This window comes from Chelon labrosus (assembly GCF_963514085.1).
Source record: "Chelon labrosus genome assembly, chromosome: 6".
Classification (NCBI taxonomy): Eukaryota; Metazoa; Chordata; class Actinopteri; order Mugiliformes; family Mugilidae; genus Chelon; species Chelon labrosus.
This window is the reverse complement of record NC_140342.1, coordinates 25,922,976-25,944,166: the sequence shown is the minus strand read 5'-3', so window position 1 is coordinate 25,944,166 and position 21,191 is coordinate 25,922,976. Positions and strand designations below refer to the sequence as shown.

General features: G+C 43.4%; 1 protein-coding gene across 2 annotated transcripts in view; it reads right to left on the bottom strand.

The window, feature by feature from the left end:
- Positions 1–6: 6 nt before the first annotated feature.
- Positions 7–21,191, bottom strand: part of larp4b (La ribonucleoprotein 4B) — a 39,142-nt gene continuing 17,957 nt past the window's right edge. The window contains exons 3-17 of one of the 2 annotated variants that reach the window (XM_084546305.1): positions 19,721–19,877; positions 16,838–17,014; positions 15,558–15,636; positions 13,001–13,137; positions 10,930–11,033; positions 9,096–9,206; positions 8,832–8,885; positions 7,938–8,144; positions 6,801–6,907; positions 6,422–6,685; positions 6,060–6,105; positions 5,732–5,902; positions 5,409–5,632; positions 3,318–3,429; positions 7–1,701 (exon numbers count right to left, since the gene is read on the bottom strand). In XM_084546305.1, coding sequence (XP_084402431.1) covers positions 1,360–1,701; positions 3,318–3,429; positions 5,409–5,632; positions 5,732–5,902; positions 6,060–6,105; positions 6,422–6,685; positions 6,801–6,907; positions 7,938–8,144; positions 8,832–8,885; positions 9,096–9,206; positions 10,930–11,033; positions 13,001–13,137; positions 15,558–15,636; positions 16,838–17,014; positions 19,721–19,877 — 2,292 coding nt within the window. In that variant the 3' untranslated portion in view covers positions 7–1,359. The remainder of the gene's footprint in view (positions 1,702–3,317; positions 3,430–5,408; positions 5,633–5,731; positions 5,903–6,059; positions 6,106–6,421; positions 6,686–6,800; positions 6,908–7,937; positions 8,145–8,831; positions 8,886–9,095; positions 9,207–10,929; positions 11,034–13,000; positions 13,138–15,557; positions 15,637–16,837; positions 17,015–19,720; positions 19,878–21,191) is intronic. The other variant, XM_084546306.1, reaches the window with a different exon arrangement.

Sequence of the window (21,191 nt, the reverse complement as noted above, 5' to 3'; positions counted from 1 at the left end):
AGGAGAGAGAACTGTACGAGCGGTCTGAGCGCCAAATATCCCACGACGGTCGCCCCCTCCGTACCAAACCTCTGAACCCGTTTCTTCTTCTTTTGTTTATTTTTGTTTGTGGCAGGAAACCAACGTCCGATCATCAGACGAATTAACCGAGCAACTTAACGGTAGCTAGTGTTAATCTCCTCCTGCCAGTGTCGCCGCTGGATTGATTTTAAATTTGTCAGCCTAAAAAGTCACCCCGCATCCTCCTTCCTTCCATCCTTCATTCACTCGTTCATTCATTCCACAGCTGATAATGTTATTCCACAGTTCGATAGGAAACCAAAGGAGGAGGAGGAGGAGGGAGCTGCAGCAGCTGTGAGAGCTTCCTCTGCTTTCCCCCCCCCCGAAAACAAACTACGAGATAAATTCAGCTTCCCGCCGACAAGTCGAACGTCTTCAGCACCGACATTTCCAACAGATGCCTCAGATCCTAACCGGCCTTCAAGATAAAAAAAAAAAAAAAAAAAAAAGTTGGAGATATGCCCTTATCCGTCCGATCTCGCCTCGTTAGCTACGCTTCGTTAGCGGTGTTAGCAAACAGTGAAGACAACAAAACAGCAGAGGGGGAGAAGATCGGAAGAAGACGACGACGATGATGAGACCCGGTTAGCGACTATCGGTGACGACGCCGATAAGAATAAAAAATAAAAAAACTAATCTGCAAACGTAGCTGAACAGAAGTCGTCTAGTGTAAATGAATCAGAAATAAAAATAAAGATAAATCAGAGGCCACCAAAAAAAAAAGAAATAGGATCAAAGTGGAGATTTAAATATGTTCTAATAAAGAGCCAACGTGAAAACAAACCCATGTCGCTGTCAAACAAGATGGAGTCTGTTTACAGTCGCTTTCCCATCATCCTTTGGGGGGGGTGGAGGAGGGGGGTGTGGCTTCCAACAATGCCCTGCTGCTTCACACACACACACACACACACAATCACACACACACACACAGACTAATTAAATCCCACAAGGCCAGTTTGGACAGAATGAATAACTTTCAGTGTTGTCTGTGTCGACTCACAGGCCGACACAACTACGTAATGCAAAAACAAATGAAAGAAAAAAAAAAAGGAAAATAAAATAAAATAAATAGAAATAAAAAGGATGACACGGTGCTCTACATGCACAGTAAAGTGCTTTTTGTCTGCAAGCCCTGATCCAGAAAAGAAGGCGTCCTCTATGCTTGTTTGCGACTGGTGATTCTGGGATATAAGTATCGAGTAGCCCTGACTTATATTTCCTTTTTTTTTTTATTATTATTCTTTAAACGCATCTGTGGAGCGTAGTGGGGGGAGGGAGGAGGGAGTTGGAGGACTCGCCCTACTGCGGGGACTTGGGCGGGGTGTGGTGGGGATCTTTGCTGGGGGTTTTCCCTGGATGCGGGGGCGGGGAGCCCCATCGCCCGGCCGGCCTCCGGGCCTCCTTCGGGGGTCGGCCCGAGGCGACGGCCGCCGCCGCCGCCGCCGCCGAGCCAGGTTTGGAGGACGAGTGGTGTGTCTCTCTGGGCTTGGCCTCCCCCGCTGCAGGGGTGGAGGCGTCGGGGCACTTCCTCTCCTCGGCGTTGCAGGCTGGCTTGGCTTCCTTGGGGGTCGGCGGTTGCTGCGATGTCGGGGCGTCCTTCACCCGCTGGCAGATCTCAGCGTAGGAGGGTTTCCTCAGCTCCTAGCGGGAAAAACAAAACGTAATATTAGAAAACCTCTTTATTATGTTTTAAATAATGTTTTTAAGAGATTTAATTCAATAAATCTGGTTTATTTATAATAAATTATATCTTAAGAAGATCTACCACAAGATGATTTCTTCCATATTGGCGAGTCTTGTTTTAAAACGTCGAGAAACACACACACAGTCCAATCGGCCATAACATTATGACCGGTCTTGTCATCATGGCTGCTGTCAGTGGGTGGGACATATCCGACACATCGCTCAGGTCTGCAGATCACTTTCTGCTGGTTGTCCCAAGAGCAGGGCTCAGCTACAGCCCTCAAACTCTGGAACACCGACACAGCCACAACATTATGACCACGACAGGTGAAGTAAATAACATTGACCATCTTGTGACAGTTCAATATCTGCTGGAAACTAACTTCTGGACCTGGCATTCATTCATCTGGATGTTACTTAGACATGTAGCACCCACTTAGACCAGACCAGGCACCCCCATCCCATAGCAATGACACTCCTTGATGGCAGCAGCCATCCCCAGCAGGAAGTAGTCTCCATGGTGATCAAAAAAAATCATGAAGAACAGCACAAGGTGTTGACCTGGCCTCCAGATTCACTAGATCCCAAACTGATCAAGTATCTGTGGGATGATCCACAGAGGCCCCTCCCCTCAAAGGCCCCCCACTAACAACATTCTGTTGCCAGACACCACAGGACACCCTCAGAAGACCCATGTCCATTCTCTGATGAGTCACCACAAGAGAGACCTGCACCATATTAGGAAGGTGGTCAGTAGTTATCATAAGTTGTCCAAGGAAGGAAAAGAACGAGAGACAGGGTCGTGAACTCAGGCCAAGAATCACTGAGAAGTCTGGTCCGATCCCACAGATGAGATGCTGGAGCTGGTTTTGATAGAAAGGAACACACAGCGGGTCACAGTTTTGTTTAGTTTGGGGCTGCAGACCAGTCAGGGTGTCCATGCTGACTCCTGTCCACTGATGAAAGTCAGAAGTAGACCACGTAACGAGATCATCAACGTTGTGGCTGATGGGTGTAGATTATCAGTCTCATTTTGTATTTTGAAGAAGAAGAAGCAAAAAATAAAATAAAATCCAAACATACACTCATCAAAGTAAACCACTGGGACCGAACTAATCACAGCTTCACGTGCTTATTTAACCCACATTTGGTGCACAGACAGTATTTTTAATTTGCCACATCCTGCAATTGTGATTCACTGTTTCCCATTACTCCTATAAGTGCATATAAATGTCTCCTGAGTCTTATTTCCAGCACTTGGCTTCTCGTGCTTTTCCCTTTTATAAAACAAAGCCGAGTTTGAAATCTCACCACCTCCTCCTGAAGCCTTGTGTCGGCAGAAGAGAAAGTAAAAACGCCTTTTCTTTCCAGGAGGAGGAAGAAGAAATTAAGACACAATCAATATGAACCAGAGGCGAATTAAGGCGCAATTAACCCCCCTCCCTCTTTTCGTTCATGACTGGATCGATCTCGCTGTGATTGAGGCGTCTGAGAGCCAGTAAACATTACGGAGGACTGAGGTGAGGATGGGAAGAAAACAAAAAGAAAAACAGAAAGGACAAATCGATACTGACCGTGGCAGCACCGTTGACTTGCACCGATTTGCTCGCGGTGGAGAGAGTGCCCGGAACTCGCTCCACGGACAGCTGCACCTCCTTCGGCTTTACCTCCGTCACCTTCACCTCCCTGGAACAAACAGACGGCAGCCATTAAAACCACATATTCGTCGGGGTAACACATGCCGAACGGGACGCACGAGCCACAGCAGCGGTAGCGTGGAAGGTGTAAAGTAAATGTTATGAAAACGAGACGAGATTCACTCAGAAAACAGTCGGTGTTCTGAACAAGCAAAGAAATATTTTATCATTGCTGCAGGTTTCTAAAAATAAGTGTAATTTGGTCACATTGCTGTTTAGTCCTGGGTCCCAGTGTTTGTGTTCTGTCCACTTGTCTTTTACTAAAACAGTGGACAAATTAGAAACAGCAGTTATTTTCATCAAAATATTGCAGTCTTTTATGTAAGATTAGCCAGATTAGACTCTCTGGAGGGCCACCTTTGGACCGCGGGCCGTATGTTTGACACCTGTGGTCTAAACGGAGCACAGACGTGACTCTGGATCAATATTCAGATGTAATTTTAGACTTTCTGACTCAAGGTATCTGGTCGTCTGAATTAATCTCTGAGCGTTTGTCTTGTGCATCTGGAGAAGAACCAGGTTTATTTAGAGCTGGACACAATGATCCATGGACCAGAGACCTGGACTAGTGGTCACCATGGAGACTACTTCCTGGACCAGAGAGACCTGGCCTAGTGGAGTCACCATGGAGACTACTTCCTGGACCAGAGAGACCTGGACCAGTGGAGTCACCATGGAGACTACTTCCTGGACCAGAGAGACCTGGACCAGTGGAGGCACCATGGAGACTACTTCCTGGACCAGAGAGACCTGGACCAGTGGAGTCACCATGGAGACTACTTCCTGGACCAGAGAGACCTGGACCAGTGGAGTCACCATGGAGACTACTTCCTGGACCAGAGAGACCTGGACTAGTGGAGTCACCATGGAGACTACTTCCTGGACCAGTGGAGTCACCACGGAGACTACTTCCTGGACCAGCGGAGTCACCACGGAGACTACTTCCTGGACCAGCGGAGTCACCACGGAGACTACTTCCTGGACCAGCGGAGTCACCACGGAGACTACTTCCTGGACCAGAGAGACCTGGACCAGTGGAGTCACCATGGAGACTACTTCCTGGACCAGTGGCGTCACCATGGAGACTACTTCCTGGACCAGTGGAGTCACCATGGAGACTACTTCCTGGACCAGAGAGACCTGGACCAGTGGAGTCACCATGGAGACTACTTCCTGGACCAGAGAGACCTGGACCAGTGGAGTCACCATGGAGACTACTTCCTGGACCAGAGAGACCTGGACCAGTGGTCACCATGGAGACTACTACATATAGTACCATCCTTGAAAAAAATTATTTGACTGTATTTTAGTGTTTTAGTTTGTCCCATCCACTAACATGGAGGAGGTGGAGTGGCCTATACTGCAGTCAGCCACCAGGGGGAGCTCTACTTGCTTTGACTTCACTTTAGAGGAGCAGTTCTGCAGTCCATCTTTATACAGTCTATGATCTACACTCACCAGTAGTAAGAAGTATTTTAACAACTAATTATCCACCGACAAGAAAATCAGAACACAAGTATAAAGAAGTCGTTTCTGAGTGACTGTGAACGGACGGAGCCTCAAAATGACGACCTCACAACTACAGAACTGGTTAAACCGTCCCAGTCGATGCCGCTGCAGGTTTGGGTCGAGGCTGTGGCTTCTCTAATATTCCTCATTTTCTCTGAGACAACCTGAAACAGACACTTGAGATTCTTGGCACTTCTCGTAGGTGGAAGGCACCTTTCTGAATTTCAAACTCCCCCTCTTTCTCCGTGACTAACAGCCTATTATTTTACACAGGACTGACTCTTTTACTCACCAGTTTCACCCAGGACATTCATTAAAATAAGTAATTACTCCATCTTTTGCAATAACCTTAAGTTATTAACTTATTTAACAATTTTTTTCTGCTTAATTTTTGTCCAGAATTTCCTCTGTCGATGTTTAATAAGTGATAATTTCAGACGGTGTCAGTGCGGTTCTTACGTTGCAGGGAGGGAGGGAGCGGGACTGTGTGGCGGGCCGGCGGCAACGACGGCAGCGGCGGAGGAGGCGGCGACGGGGGTCAGGGTCGGGGCTGACGTCGGGGTCGGGGTGGTCGGCGAGGGCTGGAAACTTGTGGGCATCGGGGAGGCGGAGGACCGGAGAGGCTCTTTGGGGCCCGCTGGGGAGAGAGCTCCTCCTCCGCTACTGGAGTCAGCGCTGACGTTCTGCAACAGCACAAACAGTCGACGGTCAATGTGAGGCACAATGATGTTGTGGCTGATCGGTGTACATCTTGACATCTTGACGGTAGAGTCTGCTCCTACCCGTTCCTTGGCGGTCCCGACTACTACGCTGCTGGCCAGCCGGTTGTCGAAGGCGTCGTCTGACTTCAGCTGGCCGGCTGCACCGGGCAGCGGAGGGAAGCTGGACAGTCCCAGCTCGAAGCTCGGGGACGGGGGTTTGGGGGGAGGAGGCGGCGACTGAGGCGTCACTCTCTGCACGGCCGGCAACAAACACAAGAAGTCAAGAACGAAACTCGGAAAACAAACAGGAGGGAAAACAATACGTCTGACTCACCGTGGAGACAGTAAAGATAAATTCAAACCTAGAACATTTAACTTGATAATGAGGATTTTCTTTAAAAGTACTTACTGTAAACTTTTCGTCCCTCTTTTTCCTAGAAGCAGAAATATTTTTCCTTTAAGAAAGAGAACATCTCAATTTACAAACATCCATTCTATGTGTAACAGTGGCTTAACCTTACACGAAGTAAAACAAGACATACTGAGTAAAAGTTTTAGCATAAATCTATTACAACCAATAGTTTAGAAACTGAAAAGCTACTCAATTCATGTTCTGTTCACTTTTTTGAGCAAAAATCTGAATATTTAAGATGACAAGTGTCCAAAAAAGCACATTTCTACAACTGTACTTTCCCAGTCAGACCAGAATTAGCTTAATTCCCCTAAAAACTACGAGTACGGCCCGAGACGTCCCGTGGAGCAGCGCCATACCTTCCACGGCCGATGCCCAGGGAGTAGTCCGCTGCCGTGGGCTCCGTTACCCGTCCCGTGCCCGTGGTGTCCCTGCGGGGGAAGGTCGCAGTGGAGGGTAACCTCGTTCTGGGCTGGCTGGTGGGGAGTCGCGTCGGCGGGCTGCTGCGGACGCCGTTGAGCCTCTCCGCGGGGAAGGTGGGGAAGAGGCTCGGGTTGTCCAGGAGCCCGGCGCCGCGGTCCGTCGTGGGCATGGTCGGCCTCAAGTGAGGTTTGCTGTGATTCCTGCGGGTAGAAATTAAGACGCTGGTGAGGATTCACGAGAGTGGGACGGACCAAAAAAAAAAAAAACGGAATAAAATAAGCTGCGATAAAAGCTTCAAGGAGATTTTAAACGAACCTGCTCCTGGGCTGGTAGTGTCTGACGGTGAGAGGCGACGTCGCTTGTTTGAAACTGTGCGATGTGGTAAATCCGTTGATGAACTGGTTGTTGTGAAATGGAGCAACCTGGGAATGAAAAGACAAACGGGTTTAATCGGTCATTAACAGGAAGTCAACCGGCGGGAGGAAAACACCGTGGGGTAATTCATAGCACGGCCATCAATAGATTTAAACATCTCATTTCATTACTTGCACTTTTTTGTTCTAAATGTACTTAGAAGGGCTGTTTTTCAAACTTTTCTTTTATCTTTCTTGGACAGGATATTTTCTGTTTGGTCAAAATGGTCTTATCAACATCTCAGCTGCTCAGAAAGTCCCCGACTCTCAGTTTTTTGCTTTGTCAGATGGAGAGTAGCTGCAGATAACGTTGATCTGGTTGAGAAAAGCATCTGACGGGACTTTGAAGTGAACCTGACGTTCACAAAAGACCAGTTTCTTCATCCATTTCTGTTTTCTCCAGTGATTTTTGGCGGCATTACTGTCCTTCCACGGGGTAAGATTATTCACTTCAGGCCGCTTTCCACAGCGTTGGGCTGGAAAACGCTCTGATTTCGGGCCGAGATCACATTTTAAAAAACATTTGTGTTTATTTTTACAGCCCCAGTCGTTATTAGCTAACTGTTGTAAGAAATAATCTAAGAAGGGGGCGGCAGAGCGGTGCAAAACTCCTGCACTATAAATAGACATGACGCCTGCTAGCCTCACTACCGTCATACTACGATACAAAGCTGTAGAAAATAAGGTTAAGGAGCGACTCTTGCCTGCAGGAAATGCGTCATATCATGGTTTATTCTAGCCTGGAGTTCCTCGCAATTTGGATTTATTATGAGGAACGTCTCAATCGATGCAGAGAAAAAAAAAAGTAAACTAATTCAGGTCCGTGGTGCTCGAATGACGTGTATGGCTACTGTTACTCTTCTGTGTCTTTTCAACACTTAAAGCCTCAATAATTTCTCAGTTCTCGGGCGTCACAGTGCCGTGGTGGCACTGATGCATCGCAGCAAGAAGGATCTGGGTTCTAATCCGTTTAAATGGTTTTATTTCAAGATTTTAAAACTATAACGTTGACTTCTGCACAGACACGGTCCATTCTCACCAGCGTGGGGTCGATGAAGCTGTGTGTGGTCGACCAGGCCTGCGGCGTGATGAGGCTGTACAAGGGGAACTGCTGCTGGGGGCTGTAAACCGGCGGGATGTAGTAGGACGTGTAGCGCTGCTGGGCGTACGGGTTCACCTCCACCGGCCGGTAACCGTTCTTTGGCATGAAAGTGTTGATAGCGATTGCCTTCGCCTTTATCCTCGCCTGGAGGAGAAAGACGGAAAATAACATCGACGTGGATTAACAAGCAAGTACACGTTCCGCTGCTATTTTTTTGAGTAAGAAAACATGTCTTAAAGTCCATTTACTGTTCTTAATATCAGCAGTAATGACTAAATAAACCTAAAACAATCAAGGAACTAATTTAATTTACGTAAGTGGTGTATGAAAAGGGAAAAAAACATGGAGCAGGAAGGTTTCCACCTGAATTCGATCATTAAAAACACTTAGCATAGCATGTGCAGTCAATTTTGAGATGGAATAAAGTCAAAATAATTAGAGGAAAACCCCGTATGAATAATATTTTGAATGCAGGAGTGTGTGCCGTCCAGCAACAGGTATATGCCAAGTGCAGCTTTCAGACATAAGTGAAACTATCTGTGAGTTCTCTGCTCAAAACCTCCGTCACAATGATAAACTATACATGAGGAGGATCTCCTGTATTCACCCTGTTCCTTACAAACAAAAATTTAACACTTTGTTCCGTTCCGAGACCTAAAAACACAAACTGTATAAAAAAATAAAAAGGTTTTGGCAAAGCACAGCAGGTCGAAAGGAACAGTAACATTTGTTCTTAAGTTTGTAGCATGAGTTTTGGTTTAATTTAGTCTTTCCTGTTATAATAAATGAATGAGCGAATAAATAAACGAGCTTCAAATCAACATGAGCTACCTTAATTGGCTTCCCTTGGAAGGTCTTCACTTCCTCACGGAGATACTGATATGCCTTGAAGAGAAACGAGAGGACACAGCACAGCGTTAGAGAGCAAGTTGGTTCTAAACGTCATAAGAAACTCTCTAACTCTCCGACTGATTATCTGGTTGCCATGGCTCCTGTTGGTGGGTGGGATATATTTAGGGAGAAAGTTGAACATTTTTGTCCTCAGAGTTGAAGTGAGATGCAGGAAAAAGAGACAAGACAAGACAAGACGGTTACCTGCTGTGCATCTGCTTCTGATTCAAACGTGATGAACCAGTTGTCGTTGTAGGCAAATTCACAGTTGATGAACTTGGGTAAGTTGTCCCCTTTAAATAGGGCCTCAACCTCCTGCAAAACAAAAACAAGAACAGGACGTCATTATGTCAGAAAAAAAAAAATTTCTGGATTTGTTCCATAGTGGAACCGCTCCTCAAAAGTGAAGCCAAAGTGTGTAGAGCTCCCCCTGGTGGCTGGCTGCAGTATAGGTCATAAGCTCCACCCCCTCCATGTTAGTGGATGGGACTTGGGCCAAACTAAAACACTAACATACATGTCAAATATTTTCGATAGCTCCATAAAGCGGCCCCCTAGGACTGTGAACTAGCTAAAAACTAAGTACAGTGTCCATATTTATATACAGTCTATGGTTTGTACCAGTAAATAAAAACCAAACCCAAGACAACTACTAAATACGGTTTAACCAAATAAACAAACGAAGCTGTGAGCTGTAGCGGCTTCGTGAATCACGTTGGTAGAAACTTTGTTTTACAGCCGAGCTAAAAGGTTAATTATCATGTCTGACTCCTGCTGTAAATAATTTAGTCAAATCTCTGTAGTTTATGAGGCCAATAAATCAAAGTATGAGTCACATACTGGCGTCGGTCCAAAAAAACAGCCATAAAAAGTTTGACGTCACCGGTGTTACATAAATCTGTCATACTTTTATTTATAATGGACCAGCTAACTTTAAACGCCTATGATGCACTTTTATTCCGTTTGTTCATCTGTGTATCTCATACATCAGTTAATGACTCACTAGTATTTTTTTTTTTTCTTTTTGAGCTCTGCCTCTATGACAGGAGTGACTCTGAGCTGTTTTTTGTTTGTTTTGTTTCTTCAGAAGCTCCTGCAGGTTAAACTCTACTCTTCTATAAATCAACATGACGCTTGGTAGCCTCACAACCGTCCTACTACGATACAAAGCTGTAAAAAGAATTATGTTACGTTGTGAATTCTGCATACAGGACACGCGTCATGGCATCCTTCGGCCTTGGTTTATTGTAGCGTTGAGTTACTCGCAATTTGGATTTATTATGAGGCACGGTTCAGCCGATGCAGACAAAAAAAATAAAAATAGTGAAATAGTAAGGCAGTAGAATAGTCCTACATCCAATTAGTTGGAAACTAATTCAACTCCTAATTTTGACTTGCAGGAGCATAATCAGTTGTGAGATGGCACGGCAGTGTGGTGGTTACTGAAAGGTAACAGAAGTAACGAAAAAGTAAATAAAAGTCACAAAAAGTAACGAAACCTCACGAGTAACAAAAAGTTACAAAAAGTAACACAAGTAAGCAGTAACAAAAAGTAACAAAAAATAAAGAGTAACAAAAAGTAACAAAACCTAACGAGTAACGAAGAGTAACACAAGTAAGGAGTAACGATAAGAAACAAAAAGTAACAAAAAGTAACAAAACCTAACGAGTAACAAAAAGTAACAAAAAGTAACGAGTAACAAAACGTAACAAAAATTAACAAAAAGTAACGGAAAGTAACAAAAAGTAATATTACTAATATTAAATCCGCTTTAATATCATAATTAATAAAATCCACACTACACTGTAACTTCAGACTGTGAATCAACACCAACCAGGAAATGTGAACCGACCATGAAGGCAAACCGTCGGTGTACATAAGTCGTGCTTGTGTTCTGGGTGTGATGGTATTCATGCAATAACCATAATTAGTCTTCTGTTGACACGCGCCGGGAGAATCAGACTTCTCTCTAAACAGGACCGTGTTCTCATTAAGCCACAGTGCAAACCCAACAAAACACCACGAACAGTCACTGACCTCTATGGGTGTGCTCTCCGGGACCTCTCTGAGGATCACGATGCAGCGGTTCTGATTGGGGCGCACCTTCTCTCCCTTCTCGTCCACCTGGACCAACGGCAAAGCTGGAGGAAACAACGGAGAAATGCGCTTTAAGGATCAGCAGCTAACACACTTTACATCACTGGTTATGTTTACATCCACTAATACTAAGAAATACTTTTTATAATGTCACATCTAACCCAAAGCATGTATGTGTGTGTGGGTGTGGGTGTGGGTGTGTGTGTGTGTGTGTGTGTGTATGTGTTTGAATACGTTCCACAACTCAGCAATCCTGGCACCACCCAGGTTAATCTAAATAACATCCTCTAATTGCAGATGATTAGCAGACTGAAGTCATGCTAGATTCAAGTAGACAACACCCACAGATGATCCTAATAAAAACCTACACACTCTGCACCAGTCATTTAGAAATGCAGGAGCTACCTGGATGAAACGTTTTTTAAAGAAAACAAGACCAGTTGAACTTAGTTTAGCCTCGTTATTGAACGGACATCGTCTCCTTCTCTTTGTGGTCTCAATGTAATGACAATATAGGAAGTAACTTTCTAGATTAAGTAAGTTTCGGTGCATTCATAGACTTCAGCTTTAATTAAAGAAATGTGACTTCACTAAAGTCTCCAGTAGGCAGCAGGTTTCTGGAGACTTTCTACCAGTCTGTTGTTGCCAGTGTCCTGTAGTTTGCTGTGGTTTGTTGGGGGAGCAGTATAGTTGGAGACATTTGTGTCAGTGAGGGACAGGAGGACACAGGACAAACTGCTCTCCATCATGGACAATCAGTCACATCCACTACACCAGACAATAGAGGGACAGTGGAGCTCATTCTCCAACAGACTGATCCAGCTCCACTCCCACAGAGAACGCTACAGGACGTCATTCATACCAAACTATATCCAGCTGGACAACAGCTCACCTTTATGTAACAGATAACTCCATGTTATTCATGTTATTGCATCTTATTAATCTTTCCTATGTATATAATATAGATTTACTTCTGTCTCTGTTTCTTGTACATTTGTTCATATGCAAATGTTGTACATTTTTGTTCATACCGTTCTGTTACTGTTTTACTTATTCTGCTTTTTTTACTTTTATTATTTTATTCTACTAGATCTGTACTTTTATTCTATTTTTATTTTTCTTATTATATTTGTATTTTATTTATTTTATTTTATTTTAACTTTTATTCTATTCTATTAGTTTTCTTTTCTTTTATTAGGTTTTTACTTTTATTTTTATTTTACCAGATTTTTAGTTTTTTTCTATTGTTATTTTATTTTACTAGATCTTTACTTTTATTCTATTTGTTTGTCTGTTTCATTACATTTTTATTTTATTTTATTTTATATTATTTTACTAGATGTTTACATTTTTACTTTTATTTTACTACATTTTTACTTTTATTTTATTCAATTTTTATTCTATTTTATTAGATTTTTTCTTTTTACTTGTGGTTCTCAAGAGTGTTTTTTTTTTTTTTTTTATGTGCAACTGAGCTACTGTGGCCAAGCAATTTTCTTTGTGGATCAATAAAGTCCATCTAAGTTTATGTCCAACTCCTGCATCTCACTCGAGCAGCAGAAAAGTCCAGTTCCCGTCCATTTTCTCTCTTCTCTCAAATAAAAAGCCGTTCCAACGTTGTTAGAACAAAAGAGTTCAACTGCTGCACGAGGCCTAATAGCAGCACAATTAAGTTACACTTTGTTTACAGTAATAGATCCAATTTTAAATATAAAATCTCTGCAGTGCGTGGGTCACTGAGCCATAAAATAAAAGCACCGCTTGGAGCCAGATAAGATTAATTTAAGCAATAAATTGAGTATGTGTTCAAATCAAACACGAGCAGGTAAGACTCTGCTGGATGCACTTTAACAAGCTCCCCTGGGAAATCAACCTCCAACCACATGCTGATAAAAATAAATCACCGTGTCTGGTAGGTTCGTCTCGTCGTGCGGCCTCTGCTGCAGGTTGAGCTTCCGACGGAAAGCGGTGACGTGGGCTGATAAAAAAAAAAAAAAAAACACACACTCACATCGTAAAATGTCCACGATCAGCTCCACGTCAGTGCTGAGCTTCTTGACGTGGTCCAGGTTGGCCACCGTCACAATTGGCACATATTGGTCGCTGTCCATTTGGGAGATGAGGTACATGTCACTGGCCAGATTCTCCCTGGAAAAACAAAAGAGGAAGAGGAAAGGTTGTTAAGTGGCCTTTAAACCGAGAGGCCGTGAAATGTAACCTTTAACACGCTTCTCTGATTACCGCCCAGAAGAATCACACCTGTCCTCTCCTTTGACATGTCACATTTGACTACATCTGATGAATTTGTGAACCTCTAGATCTACTTGGCTGCTGTTTTCTCAAAGGAATGAAGCGTAGGTGTTCCCCGTTTCAAATTTCTATACATCTATCTTCTTATCTAGCCGTTGATAACCCGACAGTCCCCGTTCTGGTTTCTTTCACTGCTCATTTCTGTTACTTCCACTATAGTTTTGGAGACAGCAGAGTAAAACTTCTGTCGACGACCTGTTAAAGAAAGAGAGGTTGACTTTGTGAGGCCTTGCTTCGCTCCAGACCAGCAGCTAAACCGCCGCCGCTGCACAGGCATTCACAGTATGAAACAAGGCTTTCATCCAGACCACGCCTGACGCCCACAGAGAGAGGGAGACAAAGAGAGGGATGCCTGAAGGCACAATGGCGGCACACACACCATTATTGGTTTAAATCATTCGTTTTTATTATTGATTCATCTGCAGAATGTCAGAAGAAAATGTACAATTCTTTTTACAGCTGAGAAAAGAGCAAAGGGATGTTTGTTTTGGCTGATTAATGCATGTTTTCGTTTAAAAAATAATGATGAATTTACCAAACCTGGGGTCTAATACAGGTTATTCGAGCATCCCTAATGTTTTAGGACAAAAGTCCAAAGTTGAACTCATAAACAGACAATGCAGGCGTGAGCTGAGAGTGTGTTAATGCATCTCCATGTCCGAAATAAGTCGGGAAACAATAGTTTAACAGACAAAAACCAGAGAGCATGACACATTTCCGTTCACGGAAGCGCACGTGCAGCCAGCCGGCGGTCATATATTGCAGACCCTCGAGGGCAGATGATAACACCACGGACCCTTGAGGATTCCCTGTTACATAAAGTACTATTGGAGTTTGTGTTTTAACAGAAGCTGCACCAGTGTGCTGCAGGAAGAATAACAATAGAGGGGGGGATTCCACAGAGTCGCCCACAAAAGCCTTTCTACTTCGGTCTTTGTGTTACTTAATGATCACTTACAAGAGAGGCCTTTTTTGCTGTGACTCAATATAAGTGCTTTACTCCATTAACCCCTTCCACTCCACAAACTGGTAGCGGGTTAGACGAAATGTTATGTGACTAACTCCCAGTAAACACATTAAGCTGAGCGGTGTATTTTTGCTAAAAAGATCAGGCTTTAAAACAACGTTAATATGAAAGAAAATCCATCATGCATATACACAACACTGTCCACCACATGGCGACTTGCCTGACAGAATCTGAGCCCTGTGTCTGACTTTAATAAGTGCTCCCTCATCTCCGTCCGGTAGGCTAATGATGGTTGTAAAGATAACAAAGATAACACAGCTATCTAGTAGAGAGGATTAGCTTTAAGATAAGATAATCCCACAGTGGGGAGATATTACAGAGAGTAATAACATGCCTTGGTGACTCGTTCCCTGGGAAGTGTGCATGTACAGCCATATGGAGAAAATATATAATATTTTTATGGATTCTATAATGTGCACAATAGGATAATCTGATGCATATTGCCTCTTGAAAGGGAATCTGGCTATAAAATACCACTCATTACCACTATAGGAGGCAATATGCATGCTATTCAACCTTTGGACAATTTATTTAGCCTGTTTTTCATCAAATTCGTCCATTGTGCACATTATAGAATCCATAAAAATACTGATATTTTCTCCACATGGCTCTATGTGCACAACGGAGGCAAAAACTCAGTCTTTCACGCCTTGGTTTTCCAAATATCCAAATGTCCGAGTCAAGCTGGTACCATTTTTACTAAAAACCTTTGTCTGATATGCGTGCCTTGTGGAATGAGTTATAGTCAAGGGGTTGCTAAATGAGTTCAGTGGAGATCTGTGCACGATATTATTGCTATCAGGGTGTTTTCTACTATCTAATCTATAAGACAGTTTAGGCGAGGATAAAAATATAAATGCCCCCTTTGGTTTACCACAAATTAAATCAGGCATACTAACAGCCACAATGTCCCAGTACCTTAGGGCTTCAGAGGTTTACAAGTGTGATATAGCCGCCAAGCAATGAGATAAGTGGGACGTGTCACGCTGTGCGGAAAAATGTGTCATTTGTGGTTGTTATTTGAAAGAAAATGACACATCCACCATCCAAAAGAAATCTACTAGTAATTATAGATAATGACTGATGACAGCGCAGCTTCACACAATCGGTTCTTCACCATTTCGTCCACTGGTTTTCAAGCAAACACATATTAGTTGAAAGCACTCGTTCACTGCGCAAAACCACTGTTTAAGTCTTGTTTAAAATGTAAGGCGGTCTGAGGTCAGCTCACCTGGAAAGACAGAACTCCAGGGTTTTCTTCAGGTGCTCCCTCAAGCCCTCCTGGGGGTTGTCGGGCTGAGGATCACTACCTGATGAAAGAGAGGGAGGGGAAAGAATTGGTAGAATTAAGAGCAATTTAAACTAAATGCTGGTGACAAACTAACAAACAAACATTCAAACCAATGAAATGGGATGTGGGTGGAAAAAAAAACAGATGATTGGCTTATTTATAAACAGAATTATTAATGAATTTTTAACGTCAGTACTGATCAGAAACTCAACTGTGGTAATTTGGCTATGAAGTGGTGAATTTCACCAAAGTGGAAGTTGCCCAAGTTGAGCAATTAAAGAGGAAATCCACCACCGTTAAAAAATCCAATCTGCAGTAATGTTTAATTGATGAATCGATGGTGAGACGATCTTGGAAATCGATCCTAAGGCTTAAACAACTATTCCAAAAACCTTTAAACATGCTTTGCTTGTTTAATTAACAATTTTCTATTGTCTCCATTTGCCAGCCTCCACAGATGAAGGAGAGCTCATGATTATCTGTAAATCTTCCTCTGTAATTGATAATCGAGTGTGGTGGAAACAACGGGACAGAGCTCGAGACAACTGCATGTTTTTAATAATATCTCTATGAGAACCAGCCCTCCCTTTCGAACTTTGTTGTTCTTTTTTTTTTTTTTTTGTGCCGTCCCTTCGCGGTAAAGAGCACTTAAAAGATAAATGCCTTGTCACAGATAAGGGTCCGGTAGAGGGTCCTGTGATAAATAAATCATGGAACAACAAACAGCTCTTAAGCGGTCACTCTTATGCCTCTCAAAAAGAAATTTGGCTACGTGAGGATGAGCGCTCTTCTTAAAAGCATTTCATTCCCATCAGTAAGACCTGAACGACAAAAAATAAATAAAGAAAGAAAATGTTGCCGTCATCACTTAGTGTTCACCTGTGAGTTGACCAAACTGCCTCGGACAAGACTGCTTCTTTTAATTAGTTCTTAAAGTCTGAAGTTTCTTAAATTAATAAAAGTTTACATTAAGATTCACACATAAATCACGATGTTCTTCTTATTATTATTATTATTAAAAACCAATGCAGTTTGTCATAACACTGTGTCCTGGTACATAACCCTCCAGGTGTTAATTAAAACCAACCCTCGCCCCATGTGACCAATTAGCTTGTCCCTGTCTGGTTGTAGGCGCCACATACAGTTTAAAACCACCCTCCACCTAACTTCCACTAATTTTGCAAAGACCTCTTGGGGCAAAACGAGCAGTCGAAGCCCACCTGTGTGCCCCGGCTGCCCGGGCTCGGGGTATTCTGTGTAGGCTGGCTCGGAGCACTCCAGGGTGACGGAGGCCACGGGGGCCGGCTCGGCAGCCAGCATCACTGGGACCGGTGGTGGCTCATCTGGGTCGGTTAGTAGGGGCTCCTTGTAGGCCTTGTCTTCACTGGCTTCATAGCCTGTGGCAACAGATCAGAGACTGCCATCACTAAATGTTTAAACTAGCTTCCAAATTAGCAAAGATATACCTGTCAGATGGAAAAGGAGCATTAATACCCAAAGATATGTGAGGCATCCTACTAAACTGTAGGTTGAGGCATTTTTAATCATCTCTCTTTTCTTTTTGGACTGATATTTTCACAAAAATACCAAAAAAAAATGGCATTAAACTCAAATTATAGACTCAGCATAATCAGAACCAAAACTAGCTGCGTCTGCTTGTCAACGAACCTCAACATTTTCAGGATATGCTTGCACAAAAAGGAAGGAATCTGATCCTTTAAAGCGGTACGAAGGCTTCTAATGCGAGAACACTGCGAGGAAAGCCATGGATTACTCTGACCGCAGCAGTGACGACAATCAAACCGGACAACAACTGCTGCGGAGTAACATTATACCGAATGAAACCAGGACGAAATGCAGATGAGGATGTAGGAAAGGTTGAGTCATCGGCAAATCAAAACGGGAACAGATCAGAATGCGGGGATGCGTCTCATTGAAAACATCAAATATTTCCAAAACAGGAAACTATAACTAAAGCTCGCCCGCTATCAAGGAAGCCTGGTCATTTAAGATTTTATATCTCATTCAGAGGCGAATTACAGCTGGAGGCTCCGTTCTCTGACGCACAGGAAGTGATTGTAGTCGTTTCAAACGTATCTAAAAGATAAAATAAATCCCAAAGGGCCTTAGAATAACAAGCTGCAACAGTCACCACAATTTACCAATAGAGAATATTGATGAGTACGCTTCATGACGCACAATTCTGTTTTTATTTCAACTGTTTTTCAGATATTATGATATCTGGAGAAAATTCTCTGCAATTGAGGAAAAAAAACACACCGATCAGGCGGAACATTATGACCACCTTCCTAGTATTGTGTAGGTCTCATTTGTGGTGACTCATCAGAGAACGGACATGGGCCTTCTGAGGGTGTCCTGTGGTGTCTGGACACACAATGTTGTTAGTGGGGGGGTCTTTGAGGTGAGGGGCCTCTGTGGATCATCCCACAGATACTTGATCAGTTTGGCATCTAGTGAATTTGGAGGCCAGGTCAACACCTTGTGCTGTTCTTCATGTTTTTTTTTTTAGTTGTTCTTAAAGCGTTTTTGTGGCTGAATCCTGCTGGGGATGGCTGCTGCCATCAAGGAGTGTCATTGCTATGGGGTGGGGGTGCCTGGTCTGGTCTAGGTGGGTGCTACATGTCTAAGTAACATCCACACCAATGAATGCCAGGTCTAAAAGTTTCCCAGCAGAACACTGAACTGTCACAAGATGGTTTAAATGTTATTTACTTCTCCTGTTAGTGGTCATAATGTTGTGGCTGATCTGTGTAAGTCCAGATGTGATGGAGAAACTAGAAGCAAAATATTGTAGTGACACCACAAATCTCTGGAACCAATAACAATATTAGTTTAGTGAAAATCTCAACTGACTTGTGTCTAAACGAATCAAAGTAGCCCCCTTTTCTTAAAAATAAAATAAAATATTATAATTACAGACTACGTAAAAGAGTTCACTACATGAATGCTCCAACTATATTTAGTCTTCTGCCGTTAATCTTCCATAAATGTCCTCATTGAAGGAGGAGACGAGGACAGGCCAGGACGTCAATCAGAGTCACGCCCCGGACTAATCAGCCGTTTCTGTTTCACCACCACATCCCTGTTCCTTGTGAACCGGCTATACTTGGCCCGGGCACATTAGGGTGAGCGATTACGGTCATTTGTGACGAGGGGACGGTGACTGCGGTTGGAATATTCATAGCCGCCGCTAAATTGAGTATGAATGATGAAAGAGGCGTCTCGAACCGCGACGAGGAAAGCCACAAGAATGGACGAAGGCAGTCGGAGACAACGGCTTATTCCTTCAGCGCCACCTGACACCTCAGCTTCAAATGAGCAGTCTACTCATAAACAGTGTTTACCTCCAACTGTTGTAGATTAAACACTTCCAGCTTCCTTTAATTCTCAACTCCACGGCTCTTAAATGACGTGTATGACTACTGTTACTCTGCTGTCCATCACCACATTAAGCCCCGCCCCCAAACAATCTGATTTTTGGGATTTCCATGATACTTTCCCTCTAGTTTCACATCTGTAATCCGTCTTTTGTGCAACTCTTCTATGTCGTCATAGTTTTTAAATTCAATCATCTTTCAGGCCTGACGATGGATCTGAATCTCCCTCGTTGTCTCATAAAAATTGCGTCACGAGACCGCAGTGAGATTTCTAATTCTAATTCATTCATTCATTCTACTTTTTACCCTAGAAGTCAGACCAACTTCCCACACTAATATAGATTTTTTTATGGTGGAAAGTTGTTCTGGAGTCTCTCATTCATTTATTCATTCATTCATTCATCTTCTGTAACCACTCGTCCTCTGGAGGGTTGCGGGAGGTGGGGGCGGAGCCTATCCCAGCTGCCATAGGGGCAAGAGGCGAGGTCCACCCTGGACAGGTCTCCAGTCTATCACAGGGCTAACACAGAGAGACACTCACACCTACGGCCAATTTAGAATCACCAATGAACCTAACCAGCATGTCTTTGGACGATATAGAATCTTTAACATCAGGATCAGCTGTTTAAACCCAGCCCTTGTCGTCATGAGCAAAACATTATCTCAAGCACAGAAGCGGTCTTTGTTGTGTGTTGGTTGCCTGACCTTCTGGTCCGGGGTCGGCCGAGCTATCGCAGCCTTCCTTCCATGGCTGCAGGGCAGCAGGTGTGGTGGTGTCAGCAGTTCCGCTGGGGTCCAGGCTAAACATGTGGTTGGCCCATGCTTTCGCATTGGGGTTGAGGTCTGAAACCTTGGCGGATTCCTACGAACAGAACAACAAAGTGTGGTCAGCGAGGTCAACTCTAGCCCAAGCATGGTCAGCACATCGTAACATGCGGTCGGGTGGGTGGGGGGCTATGGGGCCATTATTGTAGCAAAACTATTTGCAAATGTGTAAAAAATAAACGCAAATGCGTACATTTATCTGTATGTGTAGACAGATCTGTAAATATGTGATCTGGCCTCTCCATTGGATGTGTTCTTACACGTGACTTTTGCTACACTTCTACACATTTGCAAATCTAGTTTCACACACACAGATTTTTTTTTAACACATTTGCAAATAGTTTTGCTGCAATAATGGCTCCATAGGGGGCAAAGACAATTATTTACCAAAACAAAACATGTGTCTCTTGTTGAAAGCCAGAAAACAACTCACTGGCCACTTTATCAGGTACACTACTGTAAACTAATCCATTTTAATAAAGCAGTCCTGCACTGAATCCACCTTCATGACCGTTATATGTTCGGTTTTATGTTGAATCGGCATCAGAAAGGTGGTACAAAGAGTTTCTGTGAGCCCACTGACTAAAATGGGGTTGCCAAAATAATAGAAACATGCATCGGTACAATTAATAAATACAATTCAACAGTATTACAAAGCCAAAGCCTCCAAAAATGAAAACACAGTTGAATCAACAGCTCTCTCAGTTTTTTGAAACACATGCTGAACCTCCACGAAGACAGGATTTAGTGCAGGACTAATAAATTGGAATGTATTTGTTTTCACTAGCGTACCTAATAAACTGTCACGTTTATGAAACTCAAATTTTAAGGTAAACCCATACACCAGGAGATCAGAGAACCAGTGTCAAACACAAAGGTGCAGCTGTGAAAAAGGAAAACTCAAACCCTTAACACTATGCAGGCCTTTATAACCAAAACTTTCCAACATAATAACCTTTTTTTAAAGCAGATTTCAAGCTTTCAAACATCTCTTTTGCATCTTCAAACACAATTACAACCCGTTATGTCACTAAAAGGTCCTGCGAGCATCTTTCATCCAGACAGTTCAATAAAAAACCAGCACCGGTGCGTTCAGCAAAGATAAGACAAGACCGCAACTGAAATCATTACGGTTCGTCTTTTATGTGATTAACATCTGACACGGGCCTATTACTGTCACCAAATATTTAGAGCCTTTTGTCTTTACTTTCACTTTCCTCCTCGGTTTCGCGAATGCAAAACGCTGCTGTATTTGTTTACCCGACAGCACGCCATGTAAAACGAGGTGACGTCAGCGCGAGCGGGGGAAGCCAGACAGAGGCACGGTGTGACACATGTGCTTTAATGACCC